The 23945-nt window shown below is 42.5% G+C and overlaps 1 protein-coding gene across 6 annotated transcripts in view; it reads right to left on the bottom strand.

Moving 5' to 3' along the window:
• GBE1 (1,4-alpha-glucan branching enzyme 1) overlaps nucleotides 1-23945 on the bottom strand; it is a 301814-nt gene that overhangs the window by 204142 nt on the left and 73727 nt on the right. For 3 of the 6 annotated variants that reach the window (XM_030580312.1, XM_030580342.1, XM_030580352.1), the window contains exon 2: nucleotides 8738-8907. The exons of 1 other annotated variant lie outside the window; for it this stretch is intronic. In XM_030580312.1, coding sequence (XP_030436172.1) covers nucleotides 8738-8907 — 170 coding nt within the window. Of the gene's footprint in view, nucleotides 1-8737; nucleotides 8908-23945 lie in introns of those variants that run through there. 2 more of the 6 variants (XM_030580361.1, XM_030580332.1) reach the window with 1 other exon arrangement.

A 23945-nucleotide genomic window follows, 5' to 3' on the forward strand; every position in this document is an offset into this window, starting at 1 on the left:
AGTTGTATATAGCCACTAGTGGAGATGCATCCTCAGAGACTTTAATAAAACACCATTTTAAGAATTTAGATATACAATTCCTTAGCACCCATGAGTTAAAGAAAAAAAACCACATCAAGATTTAAAGTTCAGCTATTTTTTCTGGCTCAAATGCCTTAGAAACAGCTTTGGTAGCTGGCATCAGATATGGTTTATCTACTGATAGACCTATTTATAAATTTATCATTTGGTACTAGCATTATTCCAGAAAGAAGGAAGCTGACACATATGACTGCCACATTTCATACCCATGCATTCTGGTAGAAATACAAGCAATGTTTGAACAAAAGCTGGTTGTTCCCCTTCCTCCCCGCATCAGTTGGGTTATTCTGACCAAATGTGAGCATGACTGAATGCAGTGTTACTCTACTCTTCTGATTTACAATTTTACATGGAATATCCTTAAGCACTAGACAGAAGAGGAGCTTACTTACCTATAACAGGAGGTTCTTCGAGACACGTGGTCCCTATTTACATTCCAAAGGTAAGTGTACATGTCCACCATGCGCTGGAGCAGGAAGGTTTTCCTAGCAGTGTCCATTGACCTTCATGTGTGTCGTGCGTCCCCCTTGTATTCGTAGCCAAGGCTATAATAGGTTGTGTGGGTCGATGCCACTCCAGTATCCCTCTTACTGCTGATTAGTTTAATCCACAGCAGAGGGAGAGGAGGACCAGTATTAGAATCCAAATAGAGACCACATATCTCGAAGAAATTCCCATTATAGATTAGTAACCTCCTCCTCCTCCTCGAGTGATGGCTCCCATACAGATTTCAAAACACGAGCGAGGAACAAGCAGGGATCAGCATGGAAGTGGGTGAGACGAAGTATAGTCTATAGTACGGCATGGCCTACAGCTGCATCTGCAGCCGCAGCTGAGGCGATGGTGTACAGAGACACAAATGTGTAAGGAGCGCCACACTGCTGCACAACAGAGGTCATGCCACGAGATGTCCACGAGGTAGTCTGATGTAGCTGTGTGCGCTCACGTAGTGCATGCCAGGACTCCGTCAAGTGGAGATACATTGATGCATATGTAACATTTCTGACTGCACCTGCAGACCCATTTGGAGGTATGTTGTGAGGAGAGGGTTTGTCCCTTGCATCGATCTGCAATAGCTAGAAAAGTCTCTGTAATGCCTGAAAGGCATGGGTACACTAGAGGTAAATGCCAGTGCAGGGCTGTCATCGAGGGAGTGTAGTGCTCTCTCTGTGTGGGAGACATGGAGTTTGGGATGGAAGACAGAGGTTGATGCACTGATTAAGGTGGAATTCTGACACTACTTTTGGTATGAAATTTGAGTGAAGCCATAAGGAAACCTTATCCTTGTGGAAGACCGCATAAGGAAGAGGAGTCTGCTGTCATGGCTGCCAGTTTGCCGGCCCATCTAGCCAAGGTGATGGCCACTAAGATGATCACTTTCATGGAGCAATAAGAGAGAATACATTGCCAGGGCTAGAAAGGGGAGAGAATGAGATTAAGGTCCCATCAGAGTGTGGGCTTGAGGACTGGTGGGAAGGTATTGAATAGACCCTTTAGGAAACAGACAGTAGGGTGTAGGTTGTAGGATGTGTGAACACTGAGGCGCCATCCATTGAGGGAGAAAGGCACTGAGCACCGCCAGGAGGACCCATATGGAGCTGAAGGCCAAGCCTGACATTTTGAATTCAAGAAGGTAGTTGAGGACAATAAGTATAGCCATTGTCCCCAGTAGGTGTTGATGTCTGTGGTGCCATGAGGTAATCACTTCCACTTCACCTGGCAGCAGGCTTTCTGGCAGATGCCCTTCTGTTTGTGTAAGGATGCATCTCACCGGGGCAGAGCATTTCTTGTCTATCCTTGAGCCGCATCCAAAAAGCCAAGTTGTGAAGTGAAGTGAAGTCCCAATCTTGCATGAGGAGATCCAGTTGTGTGTGAAGGTAGAGAGTCACAGGAGGTCCGTGAAACAATACTGATGGGGCCAGAATGGGGCTACAAGTATTACTGTAGCTCAGTCCCAGTGAATTTTGTGTAGGACTTGTGGGAGAAGAGGAATGGGGAAAAAGGTGTAGCATAGGTCTCTGGTCTAGGGGAGAAAGACGTTGCCCCGTGAGTCCTCCCCTCTGGAGCAATAAATGGGCAGTTTGTGGTTCTTGTGGGTCATGAAGAGGACCCAGTGGCACTGTGAAATTCCTACTCACAGTTCACGTAGACAGTCCTGCCGAATGCACCTGCCAGGGAGTTTTGGGTGCCCGGGAGATACGTAGCCTGGAGATGTACTAGTTCCAAAGGTAGATGGACTCAGAAGAGGATAGGGATGGAGACTTGAAGCTGCCATCCTTATTGATGTAAACTACCGCTGAAATGTTGCTGGAGAACAGTTCAATGTGACCAGACCGACGAGAGGGAGGAACACCTGCCATGCGAAATGGACTGCCCTCAACTCCACAATGTTGATATGTGTCTTGGCCTCTCCTGTCAACCAGACGCCCTGGCTGTATGATGGTCTAAGGGGGCTCTCCAACTTGCAAGAGAAGCATCTGTGGTGATGGTGGATTGTGGGGTAGGAGATGTAAAGGGAGTACCCAACTATGATCTTGGAAGGCTCAGTACACCATGTGAAGGAGGCCAGAACCTTTTAGGGAGCAGGATTCTGCTCTCCAGTCTTTGTGTGGTCTTTAGATTGAAAGAAGGCACATCTGTAGGCAACACAGGTGAAGCTGAGTGTGCGGTGTCACTGAGGCACAGGATGCCAGATGTCCAAGGAGAAGGAGCAAGCTGCAGATGGTGGTACTGGGTTGCAGCGTAGGTCTGCAGTTATAGAATTTCATGTGGAGAAGCGTTCTTTCAGGAGGTAGACTCCTGAAGTGATGGAGTCTAGTCATGCCCCAATAAAGTAGATTGTCTGGGTAGGTACAAGCACTGACTTCTCCTTGTTAATGCAAATACTGAGAGATGCGAGGAGAGCATGAAGAGCTAAGATAGCTGAAATGAGACTTTGTTGTGACAGCACAACAAGGAGCCAGTTGTCCAGGTATGGGAACATGGAGTAGCATCTGTGCTGCTACAGCAGTAAAGACTGTTGTGAAGACTCACAGTGTTGTTGCTATGCCAAACGGAAGGACTCTGAATTGGTAATGGTGGTGTCCCACCCTGAATTGGATAAATTTCTGGTGGGCCAGGTGAATTTCAATGTGGAAATAAGTCTCCTTCACACTGAGAGCTGCAAACCAGCGCCTGGGAGAGAGAGGGTATAATCAAGGCAAGCACCACCATATGGAATTTGGCATTCCTGAGAAAGGTGTTGAGCAGTTGTCCAGAATGGGGCACCACCTTTCACACTTCTTTGGGATGCGGAAGTATGGTGAATAAAACCCCCTGTAGCGAAGTGGGGCAGGCTCTATGGTGCCCTTAATGAGAAGGGCATCAGCTTTTTGGTGGAGGATGCCCTGCTGGGATGGATCTTTGCAGGAAACCCAGAGTGGGAAAGGAAGCAGAAACAGGAATTCTATGGCGTATCCATGATGGATGATCTTCAGTACCCAATTGTCTGGTGATCTTGCCCCAACTGACAAGAGAGCCCCAAAGACAATATGGGGTGAAGTAGGGATCAGGAAAGGTTTGCTGTTCTCGACCTGAGCATCAAAACTGATGTTTAGACTGCTGCTGGGAGAGGGTCAAGGAGGTGGTTGTGGTGATGGCAGAGATGGGGTAATGTGACCTCTATGATCAGTGCCATCTATGTGGCGGCTCCTGCTGGAGTTGGTAGTATGTCAGGCAGGGGCTGTGACCAAGGCACCTGAGAGTGGCTCAAGAGTATGAGAGAATGTAGGGATTCATCTGTTTTGTAGTTGAACAGTTCGTGTGTGTCAAAGGGGAGGTCCTCAGTGGTGGTTTTGACCTTCTAGGGGAAACAGGACAACTGTAGCCAGGAGGCCTTGCGGAGAACAAACCCAACTGCCAGAGAATGAGAGGCAGTCAGCAGCATCCACAGCAGCCTGGAAGCCCACCTTCACTGGTCTTCCCTCATCCAGCAGCACTTGGAACTGCTGCTGTCTGCCTGGTAGCAGCTGGTCTTTGAACTCAAATAGTTCGGTATAATTGTGAAAGTCATTTCATCAAAATAGCTTAATAATTGGAAATACAAAATTGAAGCCCCACTGAGGAACAGACTTTCCTGCTCAGCAGATCGATCTTCTTCACCGCCCTGTCTTGGAGAGTAGATTTCTGTGGCTGCTGGCAGACCTGCTCTGCCACTGTGTGGACCACCAGGAGTTGGGAGGTGAGTGGGTAAACAAAGTCGGCTATTTCGCAGGGACGAAGTACCTCCTCTCTGCCCTCTTGGGAGTGGGAGCCACAGGCGACAGGAGTGTGCGATGCTAAGAACACGAAGGGACAGGGGCTCCGACTCCATCCATGAGGCATAAGAGGGAACTGGAGTAGCATCTACCTGCCCAACCTATTGTAGTCTCAGCTGCAAACAGAAGGGAACGCACGACACACGTGCAGGTCAGCTGACACTGCTAGGAAAGCATTCCAGTTCCAGCGCATGGCGCACACGCACACCCATGTTTGGAATCCATATGGGGCCATCACTTGAGGAAGAAGTAAGTATTTTCTAGATTCACATACAGATTAAAAACATATTTCAGCAAAATCAGTGTTTATGTCCATTTAGCACTGTAGAAGTAAATCAGAATGTCAGAACTTGGAACCGCAATCTACTCCATTGCAGGACCAAGTATCGTACACTCTAAACCTACAGTCATAAGTCGAATCAGGGTGTCAATGTAGAAGCGTCTTAAGTGCCATTTGTAACTCAAACATCGTAAAGTCGAGGACTGCCTGTACACTGGTTTAATGAGAGGATGTAAATTGGTAAGCGAAACAATGCTAAATGGCAGAGTTACATTGTCTAATTTTGTCATCTGTATGTAACAGTCACATATTTGAATGCTAAAACCTTGAATACAGTACAGATTAATAAAAATGAATCCTTTTAGATTTTGTTTAAATGCAGGCTTGATAATAGTCACAAGCAACAAATTAATCCAAGTACATTTTGGAGTTTGCTACAATGTAAACTCGTTTTTCTCTAGACAGAATCTCAATACTTCTGCTAGTTCCTTTACAAGCTCCCTTTTTCCAACTCAAAATTATTGTTATTACGTTCAGAGTTTAAAACCCAGTCTGAATTTGCCATTTTATGTAACAGTGTATTTGTTTTTAAATCCAAAGTATGTCAACACTACCAGATTTCCAGATCACAAAAATAAAAAAAATAAAAAAATACAGAAATTACCAAGACAACAAAAATAACTAACTTAAGGATATGTACACCAATTGAGTTACATATAATTCTAAGTGGAAAAGACTTTCCTATGTTTAGCAGAAGTGTTCGTAATGTATATAATCTTGCTCTTTTGAACAATCAGTCTGCACATTCAAATGATCATAATCAAGGTTAGATATTACTCTATCCAACTCTTTACATATAAATTAGCTAATGTAGCTGGCCATTTTCTGACACCTGGAAAATGAGGTTCAACTATCATTTTAGTGTGGCTATAAAACTTTTCCTTTTGGTAGTTTATTTATGCTGACTCCACACTCCGCAAAAAGTAATGCTATAAAAAAGTTTGAATTTCACACATTACCAAGAAGTTCATCTGAAATGTAAAATGATCCGACTGCAGGTCCAAAAGAAACAAATGATAGTCCAGTTATTTCCTCACTACTGAAGTTCATTACCAGTTATTTTGTAAAGGGATTTAACTAGACTTTTTTTTTTTTTTTTTTTAAAGACAGAATGCTCAGATGTAGTTTTGTAAGTTTGTTTATATTTTAAAACAATGAAATGCATTTTCTCTCAGCTAAGGCCTTAGTTCAAATTTCTTCTGCAACAGCCAATGATATCTGAAACATGACTTTGCTCTTTTAAATGATCTCTACATGTAGAAAAACATTCAATGGATTTTCAATATTAATCTAGGTCAGGGATCGGCAACCTTTGACACATGGCCCGCCAGGGTAAGCCGCCTGGCAGGCTGGGATGGTTTGTTTACCTGCCGCGTCCGCAGGTTCAGCCAATTGCGGCTCCCACTGGCCGCAGTTTGCCGTTCCAGACCAATGGGGGCTGCGGGAAGCAGTGTGGGACAAGGGATGTGCTGAGGAGGGAAAAGGATGGGGGCCAGAGACAATACCACAAGGAGATGACCTTCATTATGGACAGCTGTTCTAATCCCAGTAGCTAATTAGATGTGTTTATACAAAAATCTAGATTTCCAACAAAGTAAACTCTTTTCACATATTAAAAAAAAAGTCAGAGGCAATAAATTCCAGACTCCTATATAGACTCAGGCTGTATCATATGGATGAATGCTGGATGGCATTTGAGTGAGACATCTGGTTAAGTACTGATAACATCATGCCATGTGAATCCCAGTCATACTTTTAGGGAAGGAAATTTAAGGGGAAAAAAGAGTCTTCAAGCACTTATGAAATGCAAGTTCATTGCACTGAATTTTATACTTATAGTTAGTGATTTGGGAAATGTTGAAACACCTTCATTCTACATAAAGGAGTTCTGTAGTTCATATTTAAGTTAGATGGGAAGGTTTCACCAGATCACCACCTCCCAAAACAAATTGCCCATTGTTTACAACCTTCCAAATCCATTAGTGAAAACCAAATCCAGAATAATGACACAGTGCAACAACTTGTAAGGATTCATTTCTGAAGAGGTAGAAGATTAAGTGCTTCTACAGGGATTAACCCTTATGGTAAAAGCATGAACTGTGTAAAAGCATATTTTAAGATTAATTTCAGAAATACAATGGGTATTAACAGCTCGGTCTCTTCTCCCTTTCTATGAAAAAACTTTGGATGCCAGGATATTGGTAAAATGGTAACTCACATCAGGAAACTTGTAAACTTACTTTAGATTTTGATATCCTTTCCATTAGGCTGTCAATTAATTGCAGTTAACTCAAAAAAATTCGTCAAAATTTTTTTAATCATGATTAACTGCATTTTTAATAGCACTGTTAAAAACAGAATACCAACTGAAATGTATTAAATATTTTGGATATTTTTCTACATTTTCAAAGACATTGATTTCAATTACAACACAGAATACAAAGTTTACAGTGCTCACTTTATATTATTTTTATTACAAATATTTTCACTGTAAAAATGCTAAAAGAAACAGTTTTTTTCAATTCACCTCATACAATTACTGTAGTCAATCTCTTTACCATGAAAGTGCAACTTACAAATGTAGATTTTTTTGTTACATAACTGCACTCAAAAGCAAATCAATGTAAAATTTCAGAGCCTATAAGTCCACGCAGTCCTACTTCTTGTTCAGCCAATTGCTCAGACAAAAAAAGTTGGTTTACATTTACGGGAGATAATGTTGCCTGCTTCTTATTTACAATATCACCTGATAGTGAGAACAGGGGTTCACATGGCACTTTTTTAGCTGAGATTACAATGTATTTACATCCCAGGTATGCTAAACATTCATATGCTCCTCCATGCTTCCACCATTATTCCAGAGGACATGCTTCCATGCTGATGACGCTCATAAAAAAAAAAGTGTGTTGATTAAATTTGTGACCGGACTCCTTGGGGGAGAATTGTATGTCTCTTGCTCTATTTTACCTGCATTCTGCCATATATTGTGTGTTATGGAAGTCTCGGATGACAACCGAGCACATGTTGTTCGATTTAAGAACACTTTCACTACAGATCTGACAAAACGCAAAAAAGGTATCAATTTGAGATTTCTAAAGCACGAGACCCAAGATTTAAGAATATGAAGTGTCTTCTAAAATCTGAGAGTGACGAGCTGGAGAGGATGCTTTCAGAAGTCTTAAAAGAGCAACACTCTGATGTGGAAACTACAAAACCCGAACCACAAAAAAAGAAAGCCAACCTTCTGGTGGTGTCATTTGACTCAGATGATGAAAATGAACACGCGTCAGTCTGCACTGATTTATATTGTTATTGAGCAGAACCAGTCATCAGCATGGACATACATCCTCTAAAATGGAGGGAGAAGCATAAAGGAACATATGACTCTTTACTACAACTGGCAAAAATATCTTGCGATGTTGGTTACAAAAGTGCCACATGAACATCTGTTCTCACTTTTGTGAGACACTGTAAACACCAAACAGGCAGCATTATCTCCCACAAATGTAAACAAACTTGTTTGTCTGAGAAATTGGCTGAACAAGAAGTAGGACTGAGTGGACTTGTAGGCTCTGAAGTTTTACATACTTTTATTTTCAAATAGAGGGTTTTTTTGTATATAATTCTACATACATAAGTTGTACTTTCATGATAAAGAGATTGCACTACAGTACTTGTATTAGCTGAATTGAAAAATACTGTTTCTTTTGTTTCTTTTTAATGCAAATATTTGTAATAAAATATAAAGTGATCATTGTACACTTTGTATTCTGTGTTGTAAGTGAAATCAATACATTAGAAAACTTAGATGTCCAAAAATATTTAAATGGTATTTATTATTCTTTACTGGCGCGATTAATTGCACAATTAATAGTGATAATTTTTTTTTAATTACTTGATAGCCCTACTTTTCACTTAAAAAAACCAACCAACCAGACTCCATAATCCATATTATGGCAATAGATCTGGCATTATAAGAGGGGAGAAATACCAAAATGGAAAAATCTTTAAAAATACTTACTGAAGTCGCCAGTAAGAAACACTGCTTCTGCCCCTGGAGCCCACTCTTTGCAATATAGTCCACCATCCAAAAGTTGATTGACTCCAAATGTTTTGTAACTTCTTGAAAATTTATCAAGGCCGCCTTCATTTTCTTCAATGTTCTTCAATCGGTCATGAAACAGGGTATACCTTTCAAACAACAACATTCAAAATATTTTAGAAAATTTAGCCATCTTATTTATAGGAGGTACTCAGATCTACACATGACAATTTCTTATTTTAATGCATACACAGGTGTATTTTCGATTAGGCAGAGTACAGTAGTGTTTCCTCAGACTATGGTACTATACATCCCTTTATGTATTAAAAAAATTATGGATGATCTTCAGTACCCAATTGTCTGGTGATCTTGCCCCAGCAAGAAGGCATACATCAACACTCCTGACTACGGAATGAGGAATGTGTCCAACAAGGAGTCCTTGTCCCTGCCCTGCAGAGAACAGAACACGTGGCACTTCCTGTTCTGTCTGGACACAAACAGGACCACCAGCAGAGACTCTCACGTGTGAAAGATTAGAGTGACCACCTCCGGATGGAGCAGCAATTTGTGGTGAGATGAGAAGTCCTGCTGAGGTGATCTGCCATGACGTTCTTGGCTTTGAGCAAGTGGGTAGCTAGCTGCTCATGAGAAGGGCCCCTGAAGAGGGATGGGAAAATGGGGCTTGAAGTGTAGGGTATAGCCTTGGGCCACTATGTCCACGACCCAGTGGTCCAACATAAACCACAACCAGGCCGAGCGGTAGGGGGAAAGGCAGCTGAGGAAAAGACGGGTAGGATCTGGTCAACTGACTAGTGCATCGCTCTCAGGCGCACCCTCAAAATGATCACTTCCAGCCCTGGGTATTTGACTACTCCAAGCTTGGTTGGCGAGTGGGAGGAAGAAGGGCAATGACAACTAAAACTAGCAGCCCTTTTCCTCATAGGTCCCTGATCAGGCTGTTAGGGTCTTGGTAGCAGCGGTGGTTGGAAGGGCTTCCTGGCTGATTGTGGCATGTGCATGCCCAACAAGCGAAGGGTAACCCTAGTGTCCTTCAACCCGTGTAGTTTGTCATCTGTTTGGTTTGGGAACATACCAACTCTATCAAAGGAGAGGTCCTGGATCGAGGTCTGCATCTCCTGGGAAAGGCCTGCAGTCTGGAGCCAGGAACAATGTTGTATGATCACCATCAGTACAACTACCCTTGCTACCAAGTCCACCATGTCTCATGCCATTTGCAGGGAGCATCTGGACACCACTGTGCCCTCCGCCACCAGCATGCCGAACTCTTGGGCCAATCCCTGAGGGAGGGATTCCTGGAAGTTTTTGAGGCTGGCCCAGAAATTAAAAATGTACCAGCCCAGCAGAGCCTAATGATTCACCACCCAAAATTGTTGGCTGACAGTAGAATAAATCTTTCTCCCAAATAAATCAAGTTTCTTAGCATCCTTGTTTTTGGCAGTCTAGGAGGTGGGGACCTGCTTGTCTTTTTCATTGGCTGCAGAGACAAAAGACTAGTGAGCACCTCAGCCAGCTGTCTATGGGATCAAAGGGACCATCGTCTGATTAAGTAGCCACTCTTCCATGGGGGGGGGGGTGGGAAGAAACATCTATATTTTGTCAAAGAAGCAGATCCCTGGCCACACAGACTGTCTCCTGAACATCAGTTGGAGAGGATTCTTGCACAAGAGAAAGGGGTATAAGAGGACAGGGCAGACCCCCAAATCATATCTCCCTTGCTCTCTACTTACGGAATCAACAGCCGAGGAACAAAGAAAGCAGAACTGGACAAGGGGGGTGTCATAACATATTCCCAGATTTGGACCTTAGCGTCCAAAATATGGGTGTTAGCATGAAAACATCCAAGCTTAGTTACCAGCTTGGACCTGGTAAAGCTGCCACCACCCAAAAAATTAGAGTGTTTTGGGGCACTCTGGTCTCCCCAAAAACCTTCCCTGGGGACCCTAAAGACCCAAATTCCTTGAGTCTTACAACAAAGGGGAATAAACCATCCCCCCCCCTTCTCCCTTCCAGGTGTTCCCTCCCTGGGTGCCTGGAGAGATACACAGAAGCAAGTTCCGTGAATCTAAACAGAGGGACTCCACCTTCCCTATTTCCAGTCCTGGAAACAGAAGTACCGAGATAGCTAATCTCTCTTCCCCCTTACCCAGAGGGCATGCAAAGTCAGGTTTAGTAAATTTAACACAAAGAGATTTTCCCCCCGACTTCTTCCTCCCACCAATTTCCTGGTGGGATGCAGACTCAATTCCCTGGAGTTCCCAGGGAAGGTTTTTAGGGGGACCAGAGTGCCCCAAAACACTCTAGTTTTTGGGTGGTGGCAGCTTTACCAGGTCCAAGCTGGTAACTAAGCTTGGAGGTTTTCATGCTAACCCCCATATTTTGGACGCTAAGGTCCAAATCTGGGAAATATGTTATGACATGGTGGCAGAAGTGGGATAAGGATAGAATCCAGAAGCCAGTAGGATTATTATATTTTTCTTTTCTCTGCTAGGGGCTTTTAAGCAGAGAGAAACAGTTTGGTTTTAAAAGGAACCAGAGAGAATTTTTTTTTCTGCTCTCTCTTGCAGTTTTTGGCTTGCATATTAAGCAAGGAACCATTAAGCTGTGACAAAAGGGTCTTTTGTGACACAATAGCACTCCCATTGTGAGACAAGTATCCAGCAATACACATGCAAATAAAGTGGTTTTTCTGGTTTACTTTACATTTAAAAAGTTAGCTAGAGGAAGAAAGGGAAAAAGGCACTGTTGCTAGGCAGAACCCAGGAGGCAACAGAGAACCTGCAGTTCAGAAGATAAACACTGGAGGGCACCCCAACACAAGAAAACTGGATGTCATGAAAACCAGACGCAGTACAGCTCGAAGCAATGGAAAAACAGATAGAACTGCTCAGAACACAGGCCAGAGATAAGGCAACTCACAAACAAGAAATGAAAAGGCTACAAGAACAAGAAGCAGCCAAAAATGCAGCCCACCACAGAAAACTACAAGAAGAAGAGGCAGCCTACCGCAGAAACATGAAAAAACAACAAAAAGAAAGTGAAAAAGAGGAAAAACAGAGAAAACATGAACTGGACTTAGCGCAGGCTGGGCAGCATGCGCCAGCCAATCCTAACAACCCTTCGCCAATTATGGTTCCACAGCACAGGAAATTTCCCACCTACAAGGCAGGTGATGACACCGAGGCCTTCTTAGAAAATGTTGAAAGAGCCTGTCTTGGGTACAGCATCTCTAAAAACCAGTACATGGTAGAATTGAGGCCACAGCTCAGTGGACCTTTAGCAGAGGTGGCAGCTGAAATGCCTAAGGAGAAAATGAACGACTATAAACTTTTTCAAACCAAGGCCAGATACAGAATGGGAATAACCCCGGATCATGCCCGTTGGCGTTTCAGAACTCAAAAGTGGAAACCAGATGTGTCATTTCCCAAATACGCCTACTACGTTGGGAAAAATTATGAGGCCTGGATATCAGGAAACAATGTTAAATTCATAGATGAACTGCACCTCCTCATACAAATGGAGCAGTTCTTGGATGGTGTTCCTGAGGACATAACACGATACATACAAGATGGAAAACCCAAAAATCTCGCTGAGGCGGGGGAGATTGGACCCAGATGGATGGAAGTGGCAGAAAGCAAGAAAGCTACTGTCAAGGGCAACGAATACCCTAGAGGACACACCAACAATAAGCCCTACAACCGAGGGCAGCCAAAAACCCCACCTACAACCCAAGTAAAGCCACAGACGCCCTATTCTTCCACCTCAACAGTCTCCAGTAACCCACCTCGACCCAGGGACCAGTCAGATGGAAGATGCTTTAAGTGTAATGAACTGAGACATATCAAGCCCAACTGCCCAAAGAACCCCAACTGAGTGCAGTTCATTACACCACCCTCACACCAAAGATCCCCAGGCCCAGATGCCTCTCAAATACCCTTGGAGCGAAGGGAAAATTTGAGAGTGGACGGAAAGAAGGTTACTGCGTGAAGAGACATGGGGGCACAAGTGTGAGCTATCCACCAATCCTTCGTAGACTCCAAATTCATCAACCCAAAGGCCCAAGTGACAATTTACCCCTTCATGTCACAAGCTGTAGACTTGCGTACAGCTAAACTGCCTGTCCAGTACAAAGACTGGTCAGGAATGTGAACTTTTGCAGTTTATGACAACTATCCCATCCCCATGCTACTGGAGGAAGACTGGGCCAACAAGGTAAAGCGAGCCAAGCGAATGGGAATGGGTACACGTAGCCAAACCAGGCAAGCTTCCAAACCCATTCCTGTTCCTGAGCCGTCCACAGGCGCCCTGTCTGTGTTACCAGAGATCCACACAGAGGTAGTGGACCCAGATTCCATGCCAACCACTAAAACAGCCACAGCACCTCCACTCCCAGGCCCGGAACTGAAACAGCAACCAGCACCAGCAAGTGCAACCACATCTTCAAACTCAACGCCAGAGGGTGCCAGCGAGCCAGAACTGGCAGAAGCAACAGACAGCCATACCCAAAAGGCTCAGCCAGAGCCTGAAATACCCTCAGGTGTGCCAGCGGAGAGCGGGTCACCAGCAACGGAAACAACCCCATCACCTACATCACTTCCAGAGGGACCAAGCCCAAGTCCCCAGTCCGAGGAAGAACTGGTGACCCCAGCCTCAAGGGAACAGTTCCAGACTGAGCAGGAAGCAGATGACAGCCTGCAGAAAGCTTGGGAGGCGGCACGGAGCACCCCACCGCCTCTCAGCTCTTCCAATCGATCCCGGTTTGTTATAGACCAAGGACTTTTATACAAGGAGATTCTTTCTGGTGGACACCGGGAAGAATGGCAGCCGCAAACACAGTTGGTGGTTCCAACTAAGTACCGGGGGAAGCTCTTAAGCTTAGCCCATGATCATCCCAGTGGCCATGCTGGGGTGAACAGAACCAAGGACAGGTCGGGGAAGTCCTTCCACTGGGAGGGGATGGGCAAGGACGTTGCCAAGTATGTCCGGTCTTGTGAGGTATGCTAAAGAGTGGGAAAACCCCAAGACCAGGTCAAGGCCCCTCTCTAGCCACTCCGCATAATTGAGGTCCCATTTCAGCGAGTAGCTGTGGATATTCTGGGTCCTTTCCCAAAAAAGACACCCAGAGGAAAGCAGTACGTACTGACTTTCATGGACTTTGCTACCCGATGGTCAGAAGCAGTAGCTCTAGGCAACACCAGGGCTAACACTGTGTGCCTGGCCCTAACAGACATTTTTGCCAGGGTAGGTTGGCCCTCCGACATCCTTACAGATTCAGGATCTAATTTCCTGGCAGGGACCATGAAAAGACTGTGGGAAACTCATGGGGTAAACCACTTGGTTGCCACCCCATACCACCATCAAACCAATGGCCTGGTGGAAAGGTTTAATGGAACTTTGGGGGCCATGATACGTAAATTTGTCAACGAACACTCCAATAATTGGGACCTAGTGTTGCAGCAGTTGCTGTTTGCCTACAGGGCTGTACCACATCCCAGTTTAGGGTTTTCACCATTTGAGCTTGTATATGGTCACGAGGTTAAGGGGCCATTACAGTTGGTGAAGCAGCAATTGGAGGGGTTTACCCCCTCTCCAGGGACTAACATTCTGGACTTTGTAAGCAACCTACAAAGCACCCTCCGACACTCTTTAGCCCTTGCTAAAGAAAACCTAAAGGATGCTCAGGAAGAGCAAAAGGCCTGGTATGACAAACATACCAGAGAGCGTTCCTTCAAGGTAGGAGACCAGGTTATGGTCTTGAAGGCGCAACAGGCCCATAAGATGGAAGCATCATGGGAAGGGCCATTCACGGTCCAAGAGCGCCTGGGAATTGTGAACTACCTCATAGCATTTCCCAATTCCTCACTAAAGCCCAGAATGTACCATGTTAATCCTCTCAAGCCTTTCTATTCCAGAGACTTAGAGGTTTGTCAGTTTACAGTCCAGGAAGATGATGCTGAGTGGCCTGATGGTGTCTACTACGAAGGGAAAAAAAGACGGTGGCGTGGAAGAGGTGAACCTCTCAACCACCCTGGAATGTCTGCAGCGGCAACAAATCAAGGAGCTGTGCACTAGCTTCGCCCCACTGTTCTCAGCCACCCCAGGACGGACTGAACGGGCATACCACTCCATTGACACAGGTAATGCTCACCCCATTAGAACCCCACCCTACCGGGTGTCTCCTCATGCCCAAGCTGCTATAGAACGAGAGATCCAGAACATGCTACTGATGGGTATAATCCGCCCATCTACCAGTGCATGGGCAACTCCAGTGGTTCTGGTACCCAAACCAGATGGGGAAATACGCTTTTGCGTGGACTACCATAAGCTATATGCGGTAACTCGTCCGGACAACTATCCAATGCCACGCACCGATGAGCTATTGGAAAAGTTGGGACGTGCCCAGTTCATCTCTACAATAGACTTAACCAAGGGGTACTGGCAAGTACCGCTAGATGAACCTGCCAAGGAAAGGTCAGCATTCGTCACCCATGTGGGGGTGTATAAATTTAATGTCCTTCCTTTTGGGCTTCGAAATGCACCCGCCACCTTCCAGAGGCTGGTAGATGGTCTACTAGCAGGACTGGGAGAATATGCAGTTGCCTACCTTGATGATGTGGCCATTTTTTCAGACTCCTGGCCCGAACACCTACTACACCTGGAAAAGGTCTTTGAGCGCATCAGGCAGGCCGGACTAACTGTTAAGGCCAAAGAGTGTCAAATAGGCCAAAACAGAGTGACTTACCTGGGACACCAGGTGGGTCGAGGAACCATAAACCCCCTACAGGCCAAGGTGAATGCTATCCAAAAGTGGCCTGTCCCAAGGTCAAAGAAACAGGTTCAATCCTTCTTAGGCTTGGCCAGGTACTACAGGCGATTTGTACCACACTACAGCCAAATCGCTGCCCCACTGACCAACCTGACCAAAAAGACCCAGCCAAATGCAGTTAACTGGACTGATGAGTGTCAAAAGGCCTTTACCCAACTTAAGGCAACGCTCATGTCTGACCCTGTGCTCAGGGCCCCGGACTTTGACAAGCCATTCCTAGTAACCACCGATGCATCTGAGCGTGGTATAGGAGCAGTTCTCATGCAGGAAGCAATGGATCACAACTTCCATCCTGTCGTGTTTCTCAGCAAGAAACTGTCAGAGGGAAAGTCACTGGTCAGTTAGTGAAAAGGAATGTTACATCATTGTGTACGCCCTGGGAAAGCTACGCCCATATGTTTGGGGACGGCGGTTCCAGCTACAAACTGACCATGCTGCGCTAAAGTGGCTTCATACTGCCAAGGGGAACAACAAGAAACTTCTTCCTTGGAGTTTAGCTTTCCAAGATTTTTATTTTGAAATTCAGCACATTTCAGAAGCTTCTAACAAAGTAGCTGATACTCTCTCCCGTGAGAGTTTCCCATAATCCAGTAGTAAAAAAGTGTTCTTAAAATGTAAAAGTCTGTTACTTATATACTTAGTAGTATATGTAAAGGTGCATGTGTTGTACTAATCTGTTTATTTTAAAGTTCTAGGAGAAAAATATCCGCCAGTGAGCTTCCCCACTGTCTGCAATTTGGGGGGCGTGTCATAAACGGATAGCTAAGGGTTAATGTCTCTTTCACCTGGAAAGGAGTAACCTGAAACACCTGACCAGAGGACCAATCAGGAAACAAGACTTTTTCAAATCTGGGTGGAGGGAAGTTTGTGTGTGGGTTCTTTGTCTTGTGTTTGACCTTCTCGGCTCTGAGAGTGATTTTTCTATCTCCCGGCTTTCTAATCTTCTGTTTCCCAGCTGTAAGTACAAAGAGATTTTTTTTTTTTTGTATTTACATGTGTGTAGTTGCTGGAGTGTTTTGAATTGTATTCTTTTTGAATAGGGCTGTTTATTCATTTTTTTTTTTTAAGCAATTGACCCTGTATTTGTCACCTTAATACAGAGAGACCATTTTTATGTATTTTTCTTTCTTTTTATATAAAGCTTTCTTTTTAAGACCTGTTGGAGTTTTTCTTTAGTGGAATTGAGTTTGCAACTCACCAGGGAATTGGTGGGAGGAAGAAGTTAGGGGGGAAAATCTCTGTATGTTAGATTTACTAAGCCTGACTTTGCATGCCCTCTGGGTAAGGGGGAAGAGAGATTAGCTATCTCGGTACTTCTGTTTCCAGGACTGGAAATAGGGAGGGTGGAGTCCCTCTGTTTAGATTCACGGAACTTGCTTCTGTGTATCTCTCCAGGAACCCAGGGAGGGAACACCTGGAAGGGAGAAGGGAAGGGAAATGGTTTATTCCCCTTTGTTGTAAGACTCAAGGAATTTGGGTCTTGGGGTCCCCAGGGAAGGTTTTTGGGGGGACCAGAGTGCCCCAAAACACTAATTTTTTGGGTGGTGGCAGCTTTACCAGGTCCAAGCTGGTAACTAAGCTTGGATGTTTTCATGCTAACACCCATATTTTGGACGCTAAGGTCCAAATCTAGGAAATATATTGTTATGATAGGGGGAGATCCTGACTGAAAGAGTTCCTGCAGTTTTACTGGCTGAACCATATGGGGAGAGAGGCCTGTCTTTTGTGTTCGCTTAGCTTGTTAAGTGTTAATCGCATTTTACTTTTTATTGTCTTACAACCAATTCTGCCTCATTACTGGTCACTTAATCTCCCTTCCCACAGTTAATACATTTGTTTTGTTGTGTTAGATAAATCAGTGTGTTTGGGTTGAAATGTTTGGGAAACTCCATTTGGGATAACTAGATTTGTACATATTTTCTGCTAATAAATGACAGACTTTACATAAGCTTGCATCATCCAGGAGGATGGAGGCCAGTACAGGATGCACATTTTTGTTGTGAAGTCTGGGACTTAGTTTACTGGTGTTGCTCTGTTATGTAATTAATGAGTGTCTGCACTCGTACAGGATAGCTGGGAGTGATTTACACGCTGGAGGCTGTGTGTGATCAGGCCAGGAGTGGTTACTCATAGCAAAGCAGGGTAAAAGGCAGCCCAGCATGGAGCATTGAGGGGACATAGCTATCCATCAGTCCAGATTGTATCCTGGGTAAATGTCACAAATGCTCACCAGCAAGACCTCTCAGCTTTCCCTTTTCCAATAAATTCAGAAGTAACCCTCAAACATACCCCATTAACCAAAATAAAAATAAAAATGAAGTGTTAGCACAACATCTAAATTCACTCCTAAAAATGTTTTACAATATAAAATAATTCTAACAAGTAAGTTATTCCAGAATTCTCACTCCAACATATTAGTCCTCCATCCTCACTCCATGTTTTTTCAGCAGGATTTGAACTCAACCTTCAGCTCCCCAGCACAGACTTCTTCAATCTGCTACTGATATCAGTGAAGTGGAAGGGGAAAGGTAGGCTGCCTGCCTCTGATGATCAGGCCACAGACGGAGACACCATACTTAACTCAGGTGGATAACCATTTGTTACCAAAGATGTCAGTTATAAGGACTCGTGGGTTCTGTTCCTGACTCTGTTTGTTTGTCTATGCTGTCTATAACCAGTAATCTCCTTGAATTATACATAGGAACTGAATCCAGGATCTCTAGATCCTAAAGCATTAGCCTCTATCACTTGAGCTAAAGGTTCACATCCATGGAGATACCAGCAGATTCATAAGCCTCTATATCTCACTGACCGTGTCACTAGAGATGGACAAAGAGAATGCTGTTAGTGTTACAGAAGCACATGGATTTAAATTGCTTCTAAAAGCCAGCACGGCAGAGTGGGAGAGACGTATGAATGGCTATATTGAGTCAGACCAAGAGTATCTAGCCCTGTATCCTGTCTTCTGACAGCGGCCAATGCCAGCTGCTCCAGAGGGAACAAACAGAACAGCTAATCATCAAGGGATCCATCCTGTCACCCATTCCCAGTTTCTGGCATCCCATCTCTGCTTGCAGTGACCAACCTACCAGTTATCATCTGCAAAATGAGGTAAAGGTAATTGCCTTCCCCTAAGGGAGGGGTATGTGCCTGGTTAATAAGGGACCGTGCAGTGCACAGAAGTACTGGGATTAAGAACCCCCACACCTTTGGACTTGTAACTCACAGTGTCTGTTTGAGAAAGGGTCACTCATGCTCTCATGTTACCAGTTGTGCAAGAAAGTGAGAAATGCATAAGAGATGAGCAACACTTCTCACGTCTGTTCCTGCTCCTGCTGCAAACCCTACTATATCAGGTCAAAACCAGATGAATATTGAAAGGAAAAAATTAGATACGATGCCTATGTTGGAGCATGGCAAAAAAGTGGGATGAGGGTGTACCCATCCACCAGTTCATTGCCAGGGGATTTACAACACCAACAACAAGGCTGTGGACCATCTTCAAGCCACTGCAATGCAATGTACTGCTGACACTCCTTTACCATCGCAGTAACAGTTCACCAATTTTGGTCACTTACCTCTAGCCTTTATCTATATCTGCTTTGCCATATCTGCTGAAAGGTTTGCATTCGTATTAAATAGCCACTTTATTCCTTTTAGTCTCTACTTGTTCTTTCCCCATTTTACTCACTCTTTAAGTCCTATTCAACTCAGCTTATATATTTTAGAATAGGTGAACTAACATTTGCGCAGGAGTGTAACGTATAAAGTGAACAAAAAAAGATTAATGTTCAAATAACTTGCTTTAGAAGCACCAAAGGTCAATGGCTGACTTTACACAGATCAGCCCACTGGAGAAGCCTGTCACTTTGCTTTTCCGATAGTTTAAAAAATGGACATTTCACTCATTTCCACAATGATCCAAGGATGTCTATGTGTGAGTGAATGTGTCCTTTCCCTATAAGTTCTAGCTGCACTATTCAAGTCATTCCATATGCAAATACTTGATCTTTCCCTCTTCTTTGAGCTATTCATTGGAATGCCATGGAAACCATGGTGGTTTAACATTACATTTATCCCTCCACTGATCACCAACAGACAGCACCAATCTGGAATTAAAGTTAAAAGTTCAACATTTGCATAGATAGGAATGGGTATGTTTTATTTACTGTAAGAGTCCTGATGTCCCTTCTCAGTTTTCAAATTCCAGTACATCATTTGTCATTTTCGTTTAAATGAGGTACAAGGACTTGTGAGCTCTTATGGAAATGAATGTTTAGCGTACAGTAAATCAGAATGGAAGCCTTGCATGAGGCACAGTTAATTAGGTCAAATTTGCGAGTATGTGATAACTGTAAAAGAGTCTTCTCCAGAAAACACAGCCTTGTAGTATCCCACTATAACTAAAATTATTCTACATTTCCTTTGTTGTCCCTCTATATACACAATTTAAACTATCCCTACTGTCACTTCAGCCTTCAAGGTTTATTATGCCTTTCACTTTGAGCGAGCATCTGCAGCTTCTTCAGCAGGTACAGTCTCTCACTAGTACAAACAGAGCAGGCCAACAAAAGCCTATGGCGGGGCTAAGCAGAAGCTTTATTTTAATTACCTTTCCTACCTCCATTAAAAGTAGGGAAAATGTTTACTGCATTCTCCTCATCTCCAAATCAGTAACTAAGTCTGCAGTAATAATGGAAGATACAAACTGGACACAATGTTTAAAGTTAGACAAATGAATTCATTTATACTATGGATAACTAATGAGCAATTATTTGTTCTGCCTAAAGTTCTCCATACAAAACATCTGATTTTTTTAAAATAAATAAAAAATGCAGTAACATGTGAGTCCCAGCACTGAAATATATCTTAATTTCCATAAATATGATGAAAAGAATTTAGAGTACTTGGAAAGATTAAATGATAAAGTTTTTCTTGACATTTCCAGTCAGCAGCTGCTAATTCTGGTAGAGATGTAAATACTAATAAGCAATTAAATCTAATAAGTAAGCAGTCTATTTTAATAATATTTCAGCAAGCAAATTATTGCTAACTTTAAAATTCTGGCAGTTTTCTTAAACATGGAGTAAATCAGTTAAAATTGTAACCCTTTCACTATTTTATTTTCTCATTAATAATTTTACGATATTAATGACTGTACTGACAGCAATTTGGCAGTCAGTGCATCTTGCAAGTTTTTTCCAGTTGCCTAACATTCAACATCCACACTGTTAATTCAGAACTAAAAGGTGAAAGTGATTAGAAAAAGATTTAAATCCTGATTGATTTTTTCCATAGTTCATTTCACTGATTTTTCTGATCAGATTCCAGTATTTGAGAGCTGAGTTACAAATATTTAAAAATTTACCCTTCCCCAATATCAATTTCTTTCCACCAGAAGCCTAGAGAACTAGTTACTAAGGTACCAATCCTGCAAAAATATGCACATAAACAACCTCATTTGCTTCAATACGGCTACTCACCTGTGTAAATCTTTGCAGGATCAGGGCCTAAGAAGCATCTCTAGCCATCTAAGAGAAATCCTGGGATATCAAGTATTTCATTTGAAAATGACAACTAAACTTGGTAAAATAGTGATCTGAGTCGATTTCAACAAAGTTATTCTGCATTTATTTTTCACGGTAATCAGAGTAGTTAGACTACATTTTTCATTTACAGCAGTCAAAAATAGAGTTTAAGCTTTCATTTTATATACTTTCCTAGTACATACTGGCTCAATTTAACTATGTAATATTTCCTGTTTAGTCCATTGTTGTATAAAGATATTTTTCCTACAAACGTTTTAAAGTTGAAGAGCAGCTATTTCACTCAATGCTCATTGTTTCAATGTACCTGTTTAACATCTAAATTGTAGATGGATTGCATACGGAAAAAGGATAGTTTGTTTGTTTTTGCTATAACATTCTCTTCTCTTCAGTGATTACCATGGCAGGGTTTTGATTTCTGGTATTTGGGCATTTCTTTAAATAAACATAACTCCAGAGAAACCACATCATCACATTTGAGCTGAATGCTGTGGAAAATGTAAAAAGCTTTTTCTTTCTAGAAAATCAGTAGACTAAGACTGTGCTAGCTCACGTTTGATATTACACAAGAGAAAAACTGAAAGGTCATCTCAACAGTTACAGCATTGCCCTTTTCCAAGGTAATCAGCAGAGCATGTAGCAAAGACGTGAACACAAGCGTGACTGCAAAGACAGTAGCTGATAAAGAGGCATGCTGCCAAAAGTACATGGGACAAAATACTACACTTCCAATGCCAACTGACGAGTGTGGCATTGGTAATTCTGATTTATTACTTTAATCTGAAATTGTGTTCTTGTTAAGCATTCAAGTTTTCATATTGCCAAAAGACACCAGAAAGTTTAATACTAACATTAATCACATACCTAGGTAAACTGAAAGAGCAATATAGTTATTAATTTGTTTGCAATGTTGAAAGAATACAGTCATTAAAATTAATTTATCTAGTTTACTATGCATGTTTACTGTAACTATACAAGCTCCTTTTGGAATTCAACAGGGTTTAAATTAAGTACTAGATGGCAAACCTTTTTTCCATATTAAAATAAGCAGCTTAGTTTCTTCTCAGCACAGAATACTTATTGCTGGAATCTTCCACACAGACTTCTCAATCATATTAAAAAAAGCTTTAAGAGCAAAAATAATTCAGAGTCAACCCTCTTAAAAGTTTTATTTACTTGAAGTATTTTAAATGGAGCTGTAAGTAATAACATAATTCCCAGTTGAGTCCACTGTCAACTATTGCTAAAGGACTTATTTTGTATTATCAGATATTAAGGTTTAGTCTGGAAAAAATAATCTCAAGTCCCACAGCAACAATACTGACAGCTGCAAAGTCCGAAACAAAACTCAGACTAAAATAATGGCTGCACACAGGCTTTGGGAAAAAACAGGGACAATGTTGATCACTTCTGAAGAGCTTTTTTGGTTGGTAATCCCCACTATTCCATAAAGTTTAAGACTTTCTTTATACATTGACAAGGCTAAAGAAATATCCAAGGCCAAATATCAAGGGATTGGCAAGGGCAAAATATTTTTTGTATGTTTCAGCACACCTCTACAGATTATTAAGGACCAAAGTTCTGCACATAGTGACATTGGTCCATAGCACTTTATTTCTACCGCATTTAATTTTAGTTGGTTGCAGTGTGGAATATGATCTTTAAATGGCCTTTATTAGTTTGTCACAGCAGCGAACATAAGAACTTATCTGTTTCTTCTCAAATTTGGACTCCTTGCGTGCTATATTAGTTTGGCTTCAGTTTTCTTGTTAATTCTGCAAGTAATGTTATTATCTTAAAGGAGCACAATAATATGCTGAATATGATTTATCTTTCTACAGCAATACTGAGCAAAATAAGCTGTATACAAAAATCTGAATTCCCTACCAAAGGGGGAGTGGGGGGACATCATCCTACAATGTCAGAAATTCATTCCTTGCCAACTTCTCCCAAATCAGCAGGATTTTGACTGGCACTGCTAGTTATGTTAACCATGCATCCACCTTTTGAAGGAACACTGCCCAAACTTACTCCACTGTTTAACAAAAAGCACTATTACTAAAGAAAGAACAATGAAGCAGCAATAGCTGCTCCAGCTTCACTATGATTTTCCATAATAAGCCTACTTCAGGTCCCTCTAGAATTCATCAGATCACTATCTGGTCTTTGAAAAGAGTCAGTACCAGTTACTTAGAGGGAGAGGCAAGAAACCCTGCTGCTGTGATAAAAGTCTGTCCGTGGGTGCGGGGAGAGAAGAGTTTCTTCCCAACTTCTCTCCATCAGTAGTTGGCCTCTGCTTTGAAGTATGAGTGTTAATATTCCCAATACTTTTTGGTTGCCTAGTGTAATTGCGGATGTTCATTATTCATACAAAACAAATAATCCTTTAAATCCTACTGAACTCAACCTCATTTACATTGCAATGAGTTCCAAAGCAGTATTATATATGATGTACAAATATTTCATTTTATGTGCTTTAAATTTGTTTCCTTTCATTTTAATTGGACTTCCCCCTTGTTGTATTACAGGGAAGAGTAAATAGTATCCAATTTACTTCCTCTATATTGTTCTTTTATTATACTGTACTTCTCACATTCCCTCTTATTAACCTGCTTGCCAATAAACTTTCCACTCATCCTATGGACATTTTGCAAGTCTCTAATCATTTGTCACACACTTCTGGATCACTATGTTTTCGCTTTAATATGACCAAAACTGCTCAGTTTTCCAGGCAAGTCAATATAATGCCATTATATTTCCAACAATAGTTTTCTACCCCATTCCTTACACATTCTGA

This window comes from Gopherus evgoodei, chromosome 1 (assembly GCF_007399415.2).
Source record: "Gopherus evgoodei ecotype Sinaloan lineage chromosome 1, rGopEvg1_v1.p, whole genome shotgun sequence".
NCBI classification, from domain to species: domain Eukaryota; kingdom Metazoa; phylum Chordata; order Testudines; family Testudinidae; genus Gopherus; species Gopherus evgoodei.